The 15,449-nt window shown below is 46.2% G+C and overlaps 2 protein-coding genes across 3 annotated transcripts in view; one reads left to right on the top strand and one right to left on the bottom strand.

Annotated features, from left to right (window-relative positions):
• PAPLN (papilin, proteoglycan like sulfated glycoprotein) overlaps window positions 1–7,258 on the top strand; it is a 53,782-nt gene extending 46,524 nt beyond the window's left edge. Inside the window, exons 25-30 of the mRNA XM_065403306.1 lie at window positions 1,159–1,297; window positions 2,775–2,912; window positions 3,632–3,759; window positions 4,665–4,773; window positions 6,121–6,296; window positions 7,098–7,258. Of these exons, the coding sequence (XP_065259378.1) occupies window positions 1,159–1,297; window positions 2,775–2,912; window positions 3,632–3,759; window positions 4,665–4,773; window positions 6,121–6,296; window positions 7,098–7,258 (851 nt within the window). The remainder of the gene's footprint in view (window positions 1–1,158; window positions 1,298–2,774; window positions 2,913–3,631; window positions 3,760–4,664; window positions 4,774–6,120; window positions 6,297–7,097) is intronic.
• A 3,829-nt stretch (window positions 7,259–11,087) lies between these two features.
• Window positions 11,088–15,449, bottom strand: part of NUMB (NUMB endocytic adaptor protein) — a 137,707-nt gene continuing 133,345 nt past the window's right edge. For both annotated transcript variants that reach the window (XM_065403575.1, XM_065403576.1), the window contains one exon: window positions 11,088–13,019. In XM_065403575.1, coding sequence (XP_065259647.1) covers window positions 12,319–13,019 — 701 coding nt within the window. In that variant the 3' untranslated portion in view covers window positions 11,088–12,318. The remainder of the gene's footprint in view (window positions 13,020–15,449) is intronic.

The following is a 15,449-nucleotide window of genomic DNA, read 5'->3' as shown; positions in this document are numbered from 1 at the left end:
CCAAGAAAAGAAAAGAAAAAAAAGGTTACCTACCTGTAACATTGTTCTTGGAGGTGTGATGCAGATATGTATTGTATGCCCCACCCTTTGTTCCCTCTGCATTGGAGACTGTACTTCTGATGTTCAGTGCAAAAGAACAGAGGGGGCTGGGACAGTGCTGCCCTTATATGGCCTGGGGATGGGGTATGGCTGCAGGGTGTGTGCCCCACCCCTACAGGTACTACTAGGCAAAATTCTCTGGCTCCAGTGCACTGGGTGTGTTCACACATCTAATTAGAATACATGGCTGTAACATGTCTATAAGAACAACAGTTACAGGTAGGTAGCAGTTTTTTTTCCTCCACTGCAGTGTCTTGCTACCTTCTTCCATGGCAGTGGCCACAACCTGCTGAGAGCTAGCCATAATCCCAGCAATATGTTTCCTCAGCACAGTGACTGCTGAGTGTTAGCCCTGACACCAGCAGTGAGAAATGCTGCAGTGCCAATCATAACTGGAGCAGTGACTTGCCCAATGCCAGTCACAGCTCCAGCTGGACAAGCTGCCTCAGTACATTTTCATCCTGGAGGGCCATCTTCTCTCCCCTAACATTTTACTGGGTGCAGAGAGGGCTCTAAAGAAGGGGAATCCTGCAGGCCTTGGTCTGAAATCGCTGTCATGGCTGCCTGTCCTACACCACGTCATGTTATATGCTCTGCTGGGACAGACAACTCCACTGGGAGATGCTGGAGTTTTGCCGAGAATGGGCCTCCTGGATAGTGAATTATTTACTATGCTTTTTTTAAAAAGTGCATTATAAAAAAAATGACTATTTTAATAAAAGAAGGCTAAGCAGCCTCCTCTCACCTCTCCAGAGTGTGCCCTCATGCCTCTGCAGGGGGATGGGAAATATCTGGCTTCTCTCTGCCATTCTTTTGTGGTAATGGCAAAAGGCTTCTGTACCTAAGAGATACTACTGCATGCCCATTGATGGAGGAAAGGAAGGAGTCTAATATCCACTGCCTGCATGGTTGTAGCTCCCATTAATAGGAATCGCAGGCTTACAGCACTCATCAATCAGAGAACAGATGCTTTAACTCTCCCAAGTTCACAGCAACTCTACGCAAGAGGTCACAGTGGATGGATTGTATTATTCATGTATAGCATTTTATTTTGAATAGAGGACCGTGGATCTCCTCTGACAGAGGGTATTAGAGGTCGGCTCCTTCATGGTTTGAATCACCAACACAGAGATCTCACCAGAGGAGTTAATACTGTACAGTCACCTGCTTCGTCTGTACACCAGCCGCTCATGTACAGGTAAGGCCAGCAACCGTCCTCTGGCATGCCCAAGTGACATCCACCTGGTATCCAGATGGGGAAGATCAGGGTGAGAGGTGCCTTCTTGCTTTGTGGGGCGATGGGAGGTGGTGGTTAGGAGTGTTGGATGGGTGGAAGTGGAGTTTAGCAAAGGTCCCAGTCACACTACTATGAGAGCGACAAACTGTTCCATTCATAACAACCATGTTCCTGGCTGGGCGGTACCTGGTGGCTGGCAGTAGAGAAGGGTTTAAATGACAGAACACCTGGAGCTGTGCTGGCTAACAACTGAATTCATTGCCATAAGGAAAGAAAACAAAACAGGACTATTTTAAACAAGCACAAACTGGACCCATTGAATAAAAAAGCCCAGCACCACAGCTCCAACACAGTCCCACTCGTCTAGAGTCTTGTAAAAACAAACTGTCTTGTGATCCTTCTAGTCCTGCCTAGTTCCCAATGGCTGAGCTGGGCGTTAGGCAAGAACAGCTGTTTACGTGGTACTTGGATACTTCTGGGTCCTGCTGTAAATAGAGAAGGGGGGCAACTTTTTATTCACCTTAACCACACAATTTTGGTGACTCAGATAAAATGGGACCAGTACCTGAGCTTTCCCTGCTTTCAAGTTTGCAGATCCAAACCCCAATCACTGAGGTCTGCTAAACCCTATAAAACCCTCAGCCCAACTCTGGCTGCAAGCAGGAGGCAGAAGGTGAAGGTGTTAAACTTTTCTGAAGCTCAAGAAGGATTTGGTTTGAATTTTGAGTAAAGGATGGGGGTTGGTGTTTTCCCTTTACTCTAGCCTAGTTTGTCCATCCCAATAGAATAAAACAGGGCTGATTTAGTCCCATCTGAAATGATGTTTGGCTGCATCACCTGATCTTTATGCAGACTGAAGAGACAAATATGTTCCTGTCACAGGACCCCAGACAGTACAGGAGAGTAGGGCTTGATGCAGACATTCCCTAGGAGATGAGGTTCTATGGCTGGTGCTATGTAGAACTGGTTATCAGAGTGTAATAATTATTCCTGTCTGCCTTTAAATCTATGAATGTATTCAGTTGTGTGTGGTGGGCAGGCACTTGAAGGTGAAGCTCGTTTAGTTCCCTGATCAGCAGTGCCTAACATCACTCAGAGTGACCTCTTGAGCTGACTAAAGCCTGATGAAAGCTGACATTTTTTCAGCCAAAGGAATGCTTAGGAGGATGTGGATGTAGGTCTGTAGTCTCCCAAGCTTTAATGTGGAGACAATCCATTTCAGCAAGTCACACTCAGCCTCAGTTTAACTAGGAGCCAGCTATTTTTTTCCAGAGGAGGAGCGGGTTGGGAGCATCAAGATTCTGAGGAGAATGCAGAGGTCCTCATTCCCTCCCCAGGGGGACAAACAAAGCATGTAATACAACAAAGCTGGATTGATTTGCAAATACTGAACTAGGCAGTCGCTGTATCTCTCTGCTTGTGGGGGTCTGTATTGCAGATTAATAATGGATAAGAATGATCCTTCGGTGGTGGATGCCAACATTGGGGAGCGAGTCAGACTGCCCTGCGGAGTAAAAGCCTCACCTGCTTTAACCATTGAGTGGCAGAAGGATGGGCAGCCTGTCTCCTCTTCCAGGTGAGTTCATGTGGCTGTGTTGTCATCACAGGCAGCCCTTGCGCGTGCCAACGCTGGGGCTCCTGGAGGATAATGCATTCTCTACCCGAGAGAATCAAGGCCCTAATGATGGAGGCAGGCCTTGCACTGGTTTATAACGATTATGCCATCCAATCAGGGAATAGAAACAATATCATGTGATTTTAGGTGGCATGGCCCACAGTTTAAACTGTGAACATCATTCTCAAGTGAACAGCTGTGGTGAATAATTCACCAGTGATCCAGAGGCTGAAATTTATTCATTACCACATGTTGTCATTTGATCAACCAAATTAGTAAATAAATAAATTAAATCACATTCTGTGAAGAATTCATAGAGAAAGGGGATAAATTCACCTGGTAAGTACAAGGTATTAGAACATTTAAGGGGAACGTCAAGAGTTACTGGGGTCACCTTGTAGTAGTTTTCCCCCAGAGGGTGGATCTGAGCATTCTCTGAAGATCACAGCACTAGGATATATTTTTGTGTAGTGGCTGAGGGATTTGGTGGCACAGTTCCCCTTATTGCTAATTGGTGTCGCAGCCCACTTAAATCTTTGTGTTGCTGCTGAATGTTTGCCCAGAGGATGTCAGCAGAAAAGTTGCTTAAGACCTCACCTGCAGAGCTGCTGCTAACACTATGACCGCACACTCCCTCTCCCTTCCCAAAACTCAGGGGAATTTGTGGCTTTTGTCCCCAGGCACAGGCAGCAGTCAGATGGTGCCCTGGTGATCAATCGTGTTGGCTCTGAAGATGCTGGCTTCTTCACCTGCATCGCTTCGAACGGCCGTGACCAGGATCAACGGCAGGTCCAGCTTCGGACTCTAGGTATCAAAAGGAGGAAAAGGCCCCACTGTATTTTTAGATTATTAAAAGAAGGGAGTGGGAAAGAGTGTAGAGTGCCCCAGCTGAAGTCATGGATTAGGCCTCTATAGACCCTACCATGTGTTACAGTCATGTCACATTCAGGACTAGGCTAGGAGAAAGGGGTAGTTATATTGACTGCTTCCCCAATGGCCATAAAGTCCATATGTGACTAGAGTAGCTGTAGCTATGGTGTGTAATTATGCTGCTGCAGAGTTCTGAGAAGAGCTGCTGACTGTAGGTTCACAGCTGTACCCTAGTGGTTCATTGAAAGGATGGTAGTGTGGACAAGATTTCAGCAGGGGTGCAGAAGAGAAATCAAGGGGATTCCCCTTCTCCACCCCGTCCCACAGGCTAGTGCCCAGCCGGAGGAACAAAGCTGGCTGAGGGCTCAGGAGCCTGCCCAAGTGTTGGTTGAGCATTTAGAGCAGGGGTCGGCAACGTTCGGCACGCGGCTCGCCAGGGTAAGCACCCTGGCGGGCCGGGCCAGTTTTATTTACCAGCTGACGCGGCAGTTTCGGCCGATCGCGGCCCCCACTGGCTGCGGTTCGCCGTCCCGGGCCAATGGGGGCGGCGGGAAGCGGCGCGGGCGAGCGATGTGCTGGCTGCGGCTTCTCGCCGCCCCCCATTGGCCCGGGATGGCGAACCGCGGCCAGTGGGGGCCGCGATCGGCCGAACCTGCCGCGTCAGCAGGTAAATAAAACTGGCCCGGCCCGCCAGTGTGCTTACCCTGGCGAGCCGCGTGCCGAACGTTGCCGACCCCTGATTTAGAGGCACAGTGGAAAGACTTTTCTTATGAAGGAATGATCCTACCATCAGTGGCAGTATAGAAGGGTCTTCCTGCTATTGATGATCTTCCCCCTGCCCAGGAGAGCTGAGGATCACAGGTCTGCTGCCAAGCCTCACTGTGTCTGAGGGAGAAAATGCCCAGCTCCAGTGCATGGTGGTAGGCAACAATGTGAACGTAAGATGGTCAAGGTGAGCAGTACAACCCTTGGTAACAGCATTTCCTGTCCCTCTTTCCTCCCTGAACGGTGTCATTTATCCCCCACTCTAGGCATGGTCCAGAATCAACATGAAATATTAACACAGGGCAGCCAACCAGGCTCTCAGAGCCTCCTGCAATATCTCATACCCCTGTGATTAATCCTTCCCCAAAAGCAGGACAGGACAGGACAGGTGCATCCTGCAACACATCCGGGCTCTGGTGAGCCATGGAAGAAAGCAGATTCTAGAGCTAAGGACCCCTTGCAGAGAAGTTCAGATCCTGGCTAGACTGGAAGATGCTATGATGGATAATAGTGACGTTTACCTCAGCAAAAAGTAGAGGCTGAAGAATTGAGAGAGAGCTTTTGTCTAACACTTTAATGTCCAGCAAGTCTCCTAGCTCCACTGGAAGGAGCCATTCCATGCCCCATCTTCTTCCATTCGTGCCCCCTCACCCCTGCCAATTATGGGCAGGGAAGAATTAAAGATCAATTAAAACAGGAAAAACATTCCCCCCCACACTTTTTTTCCCCTACTTTACAAGGTGTATTTGATAAAATAAATTTTTGTGTATTTTTTCTGCTTAAAAACCAGTATCATTGTGCTGGCGTTCTTGGTGGAGGACCCAGAGAAGTGGCTTGGCAATGATCTTGGTCCTTAATTGAAGGGACAGGGCTGTTGAATCTATAACAAAGATTTTCTTCCATGCGCGTTAGGTATTTGAATTAACAAAACAAGAAACACAGTGTTAAAGTCTGAATAAAACTCACCCTTTTCAGTGAATCAGGTTTCATTTAGTTTGTAACTGAGTTCATAACTCTACTATTCTCCAGTTCTGTATAGCATATTCCAGGAGAAACAGCTTAGCCAATATCTGGCTTTCTACTGTAGAAAACAAGCAGAGTCTTTTAGATCTTCTTGACCATTCTTCCACCCCCTTTACCGGCCACCTTTAAGGCCAGCTGCCTGGGTCTCATGGTCAGAAGGGGCCTTGAGAAGAGTATGAGATAGCGAGCATGAGGTATGAGTATGAGGTAGCCCAGCTGATCACTGCTAGCCAACCACTCAATGCCCTTTGAGACTGGAGAGAAGCAGAGGTTTTACAGAGCACGCTGTTCTCTCCCTCACTTTGGTTGATTCAGGCTTTAAATATACCCATAATTATAGGGCCCCTGGCGTGGCAGAAGTGTTTACCTTGATTTGCTATCTTAGCCTTTCAAAAGAAGAGATTACAGGGACTGTCATTCACCTGAAAAATTAGTCAGTTCAAGTGCCAAAGGAAGCTTAGGCCCTCAAACTCTTATTGTAGTAACTGGCAGAATGGGCTTCCCACTACAGGAATGGAGTTCCAATGCGAGCAGATGGTCACCGCATCCACCTGTCACAGGACGGAAGCCTGATTATAAACAACGCTCGGGCCAGTGACGACGGATCCTACACATGCAATGCCTACAGAGGGAGCAACTCTGTCAGTGCCAGCACCGAGGTGAAAGTGATCAAGAGCAGGCCTGAAGGTGAGCAAGGACCAGTTCTTCCCCAAAACATCACCAGGCCTTGGGTGGTTGCTGTCTAGATTCATTAATACATTATTTTTTTTACTTTGAAAGAGACTGATTAGAATAGTTTGAGTACATTCGAAAAAGCTATTTGTTCACTTGCCGTTGCAGCCCTCCGATCAGGGTTCTGTGCCAGCCCATCACCCACCTCTCCCTCCCCTAACTGCTCTCACGGGGGGGGGGGGGGGGGGGAATGCAGCAGGACTGTGGGTTCTGTTCCAAACTCTGCCACCAGTTTTCTATGTAACGCTGAACTCGCATCAGTTCCCCCAGCTGTGAAATAAGGATGATTAATTTCAGGAGGGAACTGGGGGGCTTAAATCATTAATGCCAAAATGTTCAACTTAGGCAACCAGAAGTTGGCTCCTAAATTCATATTCAGGCACCTATAAATGACATGCCTGATTTTCAGGAGGTGCTGAGCACCCACAACTCCCTGTGCTTCTGGTGGGAGCGGCAGGTGCTCAGCAAACCAAGCCACCGACTTTAGTATCTAATTTAGGATTTCAAGAGCCCAACTGAACAGTTTTGGAAGGTATCAAAGACTTGTTTACACAGTCAGCATGGGGAAGGCAGGAACATGCTCTCTCCTAGGTGCTTAAAGACAAATAAAATCCTGACTCTAGGTCCTGGCAGATCAACTGAGCTTTGGCTAATTATGCATTTAGAAATATAAATATGTTTGTCAGAAATTATGCTATTAATGTGAGGCACTAAACAGGCACTGATGCTCTCTCCCTGCCATTTGTTTTGCTGCAGCTGTGGACCTGACCAGCGAGTGTGTTGACCAGCCACACCTTGCCAACTGTGATCTGATCTTGCAGGCCCAGCTCTGCACTAATGAGTATTACTCCAGCTTCTGCTGTGCCAGCTGTTCTCAGTACCAACCCCAGGACAACCCTGTTCGCCACCAGGGATGAGAATCAGCTCTAGCCCAGCTCCCAAGAGAAGGCAGCCTAGGACGATTACTGGACAGGAACAGGGACTTTGTCCTTTTTATTCCCAAAACAATCTAGGAGCCTCGCTCTGCTCATAACTCAGGTGGGCTGTTTTGCCAATATATGAATGCTACTCAGTGTAATTGTTCAGAGGCAGCAGAAGCTCCACTGTCCCAAACACATCACAGCCCCTTGTTTTTACACCCGCTTTGCTGTAACAGCACCTGCCTTCATTCACAGAAGAAATGCTAAGAACCAAAGAATCCTGTTAGGCTTCTCTAAAGTAACAGGCAGTGTGAAAGAGAGGGGGAGAGAGACTTCATGCAAGCAAGAGAAAGCTTTCCTAAAAACAAAATCTGTGAGCCATTTGGAGAAAGACAACCACCATCCAGCTAATGCCCTGAACAGTGAGGCTGCATAGACAGGGTGGTGGAATGTTTCTATCTAAAAGCCTGTGGGCACCAAAGGGGGACAGAATATATTGCATGTAAACATGGTGTTCCAATCCCATGACAGCCTCCAATATTTCTCTAAGGCTATTTCTTTCATCCTAACACACTTTACTAGGCACAGGTCATTTCAGTCTCCACTGAAATATGGCCAGTTTTGGGAAGAAATATATTACTTAACTGCTCACAGCAACAGGGGCATTTCAGGTGGGCCAAGTCCCTGTGCTTTAACCATCCCTGCACTTAGAAAAGCAGGGTCCTGGTTTTTATAATTCATCCAACAACACAGCACTATGCTGGGGCTTAGTGCAAAGACTACTGACTCACCAGTGCTTTAGAGCTCTGTCCTTGCTTAACTGCCAAGAGACTACATGTCCTTTAGGACTCCACCCTCTCAGAGCTGTGGAGGAAGTCATTCCATCAGTGTAGTACTACACGTAAGGAATGCCACATACAGTGTAAATAAAACAGAAGTATTCATCATTCTGTGACCAACAAAGGGTGACACCATCAAATGTATACACAGGACTGTGAAAGAAAACTCTGAGGTGCCTTGCTCAAGCCAAAACAGGGTAACAGAATTATTGCCTCCTATGCTAGTGTATTATGTTTAAAGCTTCCTCTAGAGAGTTACTGGCTTATACAGCACCATCTCCTTGTTCCAATGTGCCTGCTGTAACTTGAGTGAGTTGGTCAGCTACACCACTACACAGTATATTCCAGCATGTGTAGAGGCCCAACCTACTCAGTGTTACTCAACCTTTGGTATTTCCTCTTTGATTCTATGTTGGGCCCTGAGGCACTGCTATTCCCTCCCATCCAGCTGTCCATACTCTGTGCTGCGGAGACCATTTTATTAGCATAAAACTGGATTTTGGTCAGTTCAATTGTCTATGTGGGTTGTAGCGAATGTGTGCTGGGTACATGCTGAGGTCTAAACTAGTCAATTAACCTAATAATCCATAATTTGCTAGGAAAGAGTCTATTTTCTACTCTTTAACAAGGTTGAGCAAAATTTTACTGTAGTGTATCACCTTTTCTCCTCCTATGCAGGGTACTAAGCAAAATTAGCCTCCTTTCCTATAACAGGACTTTCTTTGCTCCTGTATAAGGCAGCACTGAAGTCTGCATTCTGTTCTGTGACATTAGGCAAATCCCAACTCTTCTCTGCCTCAGTTTCTCCATTAGTGAAATAGGGATACCACCTGCCACACAGGAGTGCTAAGCACTTTAATTCACTCAAGTCTGTAAAGCACTTTGCTGGTTTGCAGTCAACAAGAAAGCATGTGGAGAAATATAAATTAGTGAAATTCAGTTCCTAAAGCTCTCAATATTAAGATTCCTCTCTGATGGCTGCGCATGTGCTCTACAGCGCCCCAGCAGCAGGAGGAGAATAGCACTAGAGGCTAGCCCCGCTCCGTCTGATTTCATTGCAATGCCCTGAAGCAAACGTATAAAGAAAAGTGAATGAAACACAGTTATAGTGATAGAACTTGATCACCACACTTCCCACAGGCTCAGTTGAGGAGGATTTAACAGTGTAACAATTTCTATAGTCTAGTGTTTAAAACATGTTAGCAAGAGTCAACCTTTGGTTAAGTTATACAATTTTGTAGCACTCATGTAAGTGGTCAGCTCCTGCAGCACAGGATTGGTGATAAGTTCCACTTGAAGTAAAGGCCTTTTTTCTGGTTAAAGCAGCTGATGTCACTGCATCTAGTTTTGATGAAGTGGAGTCAGTTACATTAAGTTGATCATACTATCTCTTCACTGTATAAAGATGGATGATGGTCAGTTTCAGTATAGATATTTGGAAGCAGCTGTCCAGATTTGATTTTTCAAATACAGTTTTATACTCTAGCTATTTTCAAATGGATTCCTAAATACATCTGTTACTTCACACTGTTTTAAAAAGACATACAACCACCTTACAAAATGAAGGAAGATGTCCTTTCCCCTACCCCTTTTATTCTCTATTTGAGAAGTATGAGATTTAATTGTATAGTAACCAAACTAGCAGGTTGTTTACTTTTTTGGGCTGTCTCTAGAAATCATGAAGTAAAATATGTTCACTGTTCAGGGAAGAATGTTAGTGGACCGTAGGAAGATCATATTCTGCTTGGACTGACATCAAATGGTAGGTGTAGCTGTATGGGACAAATCTGAATGTTGTATTCCCCTTGATTGTGGATATCTACAAGCAGAATGAAAAGTTACACGTATGATAGCATTTGTATTTGATGTTGCAGAAAAAGCTGTCACACTGTTTGAGGAATGGTATGCTCATGGTATTAGACAACGCAAGGGGCAGAGTTAATGTTGCACGTCCAATCTTAACCTCAGCATTGCCTGACTTGAGTGCTTAGCCATGCAACTTTAAAATAACACGATAAACAGACTTAGCAAGTGCTTTTTTTTTTTTTTTTTTTAAAGAGAAAAAGCGAAGTCTTGAGGAACATGGCCTAGAGCTAGGGTGGGTCTTACCCCAGGGACACACCAGGTTGTAGCAGTCACAGAAAGTACCAATTTATTTCAGTGGGGAAACAAAAGCGCAAATTCCCTTTACCTGGCTTTAGTGTTTGAGACTAAACTTCTCTTATCATTCAAGGTACAAAATTATTGGATTCAGCAGAATGATGGACTTTTTAGAAAGGGAAATATGAGCCACTGTTGTGGCTTGTTTCATACTTAGCTTTCCCGGTGCAGAGAGGCTATGCACATTCACCAACTCTCTTATTGCATCACCACTCACCTTAATAGCATAGGCAGCAGCTTACAGATTTGTGGAATATAAAGAACCTCAGAAAAAAATGGAGACTAGTAAGAGCAGAGATTGATTGCCTTCTCCAAGGGCTGCCAGGATCTTCATGCCTTTACATTGGTTAAGAGAAAAACCATCTTCTCTTTCCCATTCTGTTAATGGCACAGCAAGACTAATAATTGGGACATAACTGCCATGGAACAGAAGGGTGTCATCACTGCTGAGTCCACACCATGGAAGCAAATAAGAGCTTAAAACATTTACTCTATGTGAATCCGTGATGCAAATCAAGGATCTCACCAGGCAGTGAAAAATACTATGAGTCTGATTTTCAAAATACTCAAAACTTCAAATGAAGTAAATGAGAACCTTGGGTGCCCAGCACATTTAAAAATCTGGTCCAAGAGCTCTAGGTAACCACTTTTAATAGTATGTAGAAAATATGAGAAAAGGAATTTTGCTGTTGAAAGAATGAATATTTTGTTTGGCTTCTAAGCCTATCAGGCAAGTAAGGGTATGAACTGAGTGCATACGATACAAAGAAAGTGTGCAGAGGGAGAAAGTATGAAAACAAGGAAAACTTTGCAAAATGTAACTGTTTCTACCACCAACATTTATTTCTGTTAAAGCAGATTATAAATCATCATCAGTACAAATATATAACTTACTTTTGCTTGTAAGGCCAAAGTTTAAAAGTAAAGTTAAAACGAGATGGATTTCACAAGTCACCAGAGGCAGAACTTGGAACAGCTGCAGCCCTAATCACAAGGTTTCACAAACAAACAAAAGTTGAAAAACAAATCTATTGAACAAACCCAAAATGGGTTCCTGGGTAGCCCCAGATTGTAGATATGGTTACAGTAAATCACAGTAGTGTTAAAATTGATAGAATTAAGACAAGGGAACTGCAGCAATACATGAAAGAAAATATACATACTATAGAATATTTAGTTTGATTCCATTAAAAAAGACAACAGAATTTCCCCATGGTTTTCAAACCATGGCAATACTGTTCTTTAATTTTTTTTATTTAAAACTACTCTATAGTGACTTTATTGGTCATGACTCATGATTGTTGTTGCAATATGCCACTTACAAATGAACGGATACAAGAACAAGCTAGGGACCCATCTCCTCCCTCCCCTCATATTACTTACAATAAGAATCAGTGATAAATCAATCTTATGTACAATTTCTTACATCCCACCCCTTTTTACCTTTGGCAAGATTACTTACAACTCATACAGCTTTTAATAGCCAGAACTATTTAAAATATTCTAAATGCATAAAAAATAAAGATTTTGGCTTTATTTTATTCTTTATATATATAATATTCGCTCTGTTACTCAAAATGGAAGCTCAACTTTTTCCACAAACAGCTTTTGCTGGGCAGTTGACAACTCCACCCTCTCCTAGTACATCCGACAACTCCTTTCCCCACCTTAGAAAACTTTGCTTCCTCTTTGCTCCAGTGGAACATTCACGATTCACAGAAAATTAGAAAGATCCTAAAGACAAAGGTAGATCATTTGATTTTCATCATGCGAGATCTCTTGATGTTCCAGCAAATGGGCTTCAGGGCCCAACCCCCACCTCTGATCTGTTACATTTCCTCTGCCATTTAGTTTTCCAAGGGGGAGGGAGTGCAGAAAGGGGTGTTTCCATGATTCCTTTTTAATAACTGCATAACAGGTTCATCGTAGGTTTCTCCTCCCCATGACTGCTCCCTCTTCATTTGTAGGGACCTTTTGGGTTTATCAAAATGTACTGATTAGAAATAGTCCTCTGCTCCCTCCATCCTAGCACACAATACACCCGAGCCACAGGACTGTTTAAAGTTCAATCTCAAACGTCTTCTGTAAATCACTTGAGAAGGGGTTAGTTGGAGATGGGTTAGTGCGCTGCTTTGACTTGCTTTCTAGTGCTGCCCACTGTGCTTCAAATGGATCTACCTGGTGGGCAGATGCAGGAGGCTGTAACTGCTTGTCCTCAGTGGCCCATTTGCCACTGTCAACTCCATTGAAAGCTGCGGAGCCATTGTGCTGAGCAGGAGATTTGAAGAAGGGGCTGGCAGTAGCATTGTTGGTTTCATACTGGGGGAATGTCTGCTGTTTGACAAGACTAGGTGACTGATGGGGATGGGATGCTGGAGTGTGACTTGCAGTTCCAAAAACATTGGCTACCATCTGAGAAGGAGTGATTCCAACCACAGGCACACTGGGAGCAGAAAAGGTCATTCCATTTGCTACAGCATATGGCTGAGCAGGCATAAATGCTGGCTGCATTGGCGGTACCACACCAACTGGCACTGGCTGAGGTGCAACAAAGGTGTTCCCTGGAAAAGGTGTTGCTGGCTTGGAAGCTGCAAGGGGAGGCTGTACTAACGGCTGTGGGGCCGCTGGTGGTGGCTGCTGGGCTCTGACAGTCTTTGATACCTCTTCCAACCAGCGGTCTGCCTCTGAGGGAGTGCGTCTGTGAGTCATCTGGAAGAGACTTGGTGAAGTCGCACCTGAGGAGGTGCTCCATTCAGTACCTGGAAAGGAAAACATGGTGAAGTCATTAAAACGTCAGTTTGCCAGCTACATTCACCTCCTTACCAAAGCTAGTCAAAGGGTTCCAAAGATGTGTACTCAAACGCAGCCCCAGGCTCTCAACCCCCACAGCTTGTGAGGATGCTGCAATCTCTGCAAGCACATTTTTGTACCCAACTGGCCACGTATGCTGCTCTACTATGTTCAACTCAAGTGGAAACTGACCTCTTCAGGAACTGGAAAGTAGGCCCTGGGCAAACTGAAAGGCTTGGGGGTGGTGGGAGCGGGGAGGAGAAGAATTCTCTTGTGCCAGAAGAGATTTTATCTAATAAATTTGCCACTAGCACTCCCATCACCTCCATTCAGGAGGGGACACTGGCAGCACCAAAGCATCCTTTTACAGTAGAGATCTGATGTTGGTTATCCAACGCAGCAGAGAGAAGGAAGGTGAGAGGCAAGCAGGAAAACGTAGCACTACCTTCCCTTACTACTTGCTCCTACTTTGGTATAGGAAATGGCAATTTAAGACTTCCCTGTTCAGAGCCGAATAGCTTTTGAACATGCCAGTCAGGCCTGGTGGACTCTTAGGCCTTGTCTACACTACAAAGTTTTGTCAGCAAAGATTATGCTGCTTTAATTAAAACCGCTATTGCATGTCCACACTAGTTCCTTGTGTTGGCTGAGTGCATCCACACCAGCAGCTCTTGCATTGACACAGAGAGCAGTGCACTGTGGGTAGCTATCCCACTGTGCAACTGGCCACAGGGTGTGTTGGGAAGGGTTTGCAATGCCTCATGGGACAGGTATAGGGTTACCATACATCCGGATTTTCCCGGACATGTCCAGCTTTTTGGTCCTCAAATCCCCGTCCGGGAGGAATTTCCAAAAAGCCGAACATGTCCGGGAAAATAGGGAGGCATGGTAAGGGGACCCCGAGTGCGAGTGGCTGCAGCAAAACTTACAACTCCCGCGATCTGCCGAGGCACAGAGGCGGCGGGTGGCATCTGAGCACACAGCCGCCTCCTCCCCGGGCTCCAACTTTCCCGGCTCCCGCCGCTCTCCACCGCGGCGGGGGCCGAAGCAACTTCCCCAGCGCAGCAGAAGCCGGAGCCTGGGGGGCGGGAGGAAGGAGGGGGAATGCAGGGTGCTCAGGGGAGGGGGCGGAGTTGGGGTGGGGACTTTGGGGAAGGGGTTGGAATGGGGGTGTGGAAGGGGCGGAGTTGGGGCGGGGCCCCCGTGGAAGGGGCGGAGTTGGGGCGGGGCCGGGGTCCCCATGGAGTGTCCTCTTTTTTCAGTGTTGAAATATGGTAACCCTAGGCAGGTACAGCATCACACGATGCAGGTTTCTCAATCCCATCATTCCAGGGGCATCCTTCTAGATTGCCAGCCGCTTTTCACCTGAAGTGTGTGGGGGGGGAAGGAGAGGAGAATGGTGTGTCTGGGGTGGGGAAGACAGCAGGCTGACAGACCTATCCTGAGGCAGGGGGAGGGGGACACCCCCCACGTCAGCCCCCGACTCTGCTCAGCACAGCAGTCTCTTCCGAAGTAGCCCATTCTGCCTGCCTGCCTATGGTTCTATGATTCCCGCCGAGTTCTCCCACAGCCTCCTCAGCTGCCAGGAGCAGCATCTAGCTGTGAGCTCTCTGTGCTGAGGAATGTCAAAGCAGCACAGCAGTCCCTCCCTCCCCACCCCCAGCAGCAGTCTGCCTGCCCCAGTGTTCCTAGTGCAGGACAGAACAGGGGCATTCCAATGATTTGCTCTTTGTTTCCCAAACGGAGCGGCAGGGCACGCTCAGCAGTCAGATACTTCCCCTTTGAAATGGGGGTTGGGGGGGAGGGTGCACGCCTGCAGGGCAGCAAAACAGTGAGCAAAGCGGTCATGGTAGGCATTGTAGGATACTGGTGGAAGCCAGTTATGTCAACAAAACAAACAACAGTGTCTGCACTGATGCTTTGTCACTTTAACTTTGCCACAAAAAGCCCTGTGCCTCTCGTCAAGGTGGTTTTGTTTTGTCAGCAAAACAGCAGCATTTTGCTGCCAAAAGTAGCTCTGCAGTGCGTACACCTCCCATTTTGTCAGCAAAAGGCAGCTTTTACCGACAAAACTTTGTAGTGTAGACAAGGCCTTAGAATTCAAGCTGTAGCAGCTATGGTGGTAGCAACAGTATCTTTGGTTTTTTTACTTAATTAGCAGGATCACAAAATCTCTTTCCTCTACTTCTTATTCTTTATCTTGTCCCTCATTTCCCAAAACTATTTAAGTGATTGTGAATAGTGCTAGATTGGAAGCCTTGGAGACTAAAGTCCTATTAATCAACAGAACATGTAGATAACGGGCAACTATATGAGTTCTCTCGACTGCCTATTAGCCCTGAGCTGGGAGGAACCATCCCAGTTGGGTAAAGATGGTAGTTCTGTCGCATAGCCAATTC

Source organism: Emys orbicularis, chromosome 4 (assembly GCF_028017835.1).
Source record: "Emys orbicularis isolate rEmyOrb1 chromosome 4, rEmyOrb1.hap1, whole genome shotgun sequence".
Lineage (NCBI taxonomy): Eukaryota > Metazoa > Chordata > Testudines > Emydidae > Emys > Emys orbicularis.
This window is presented reverse-complemented; position numbering and strand designations above follow the sequence as displayed.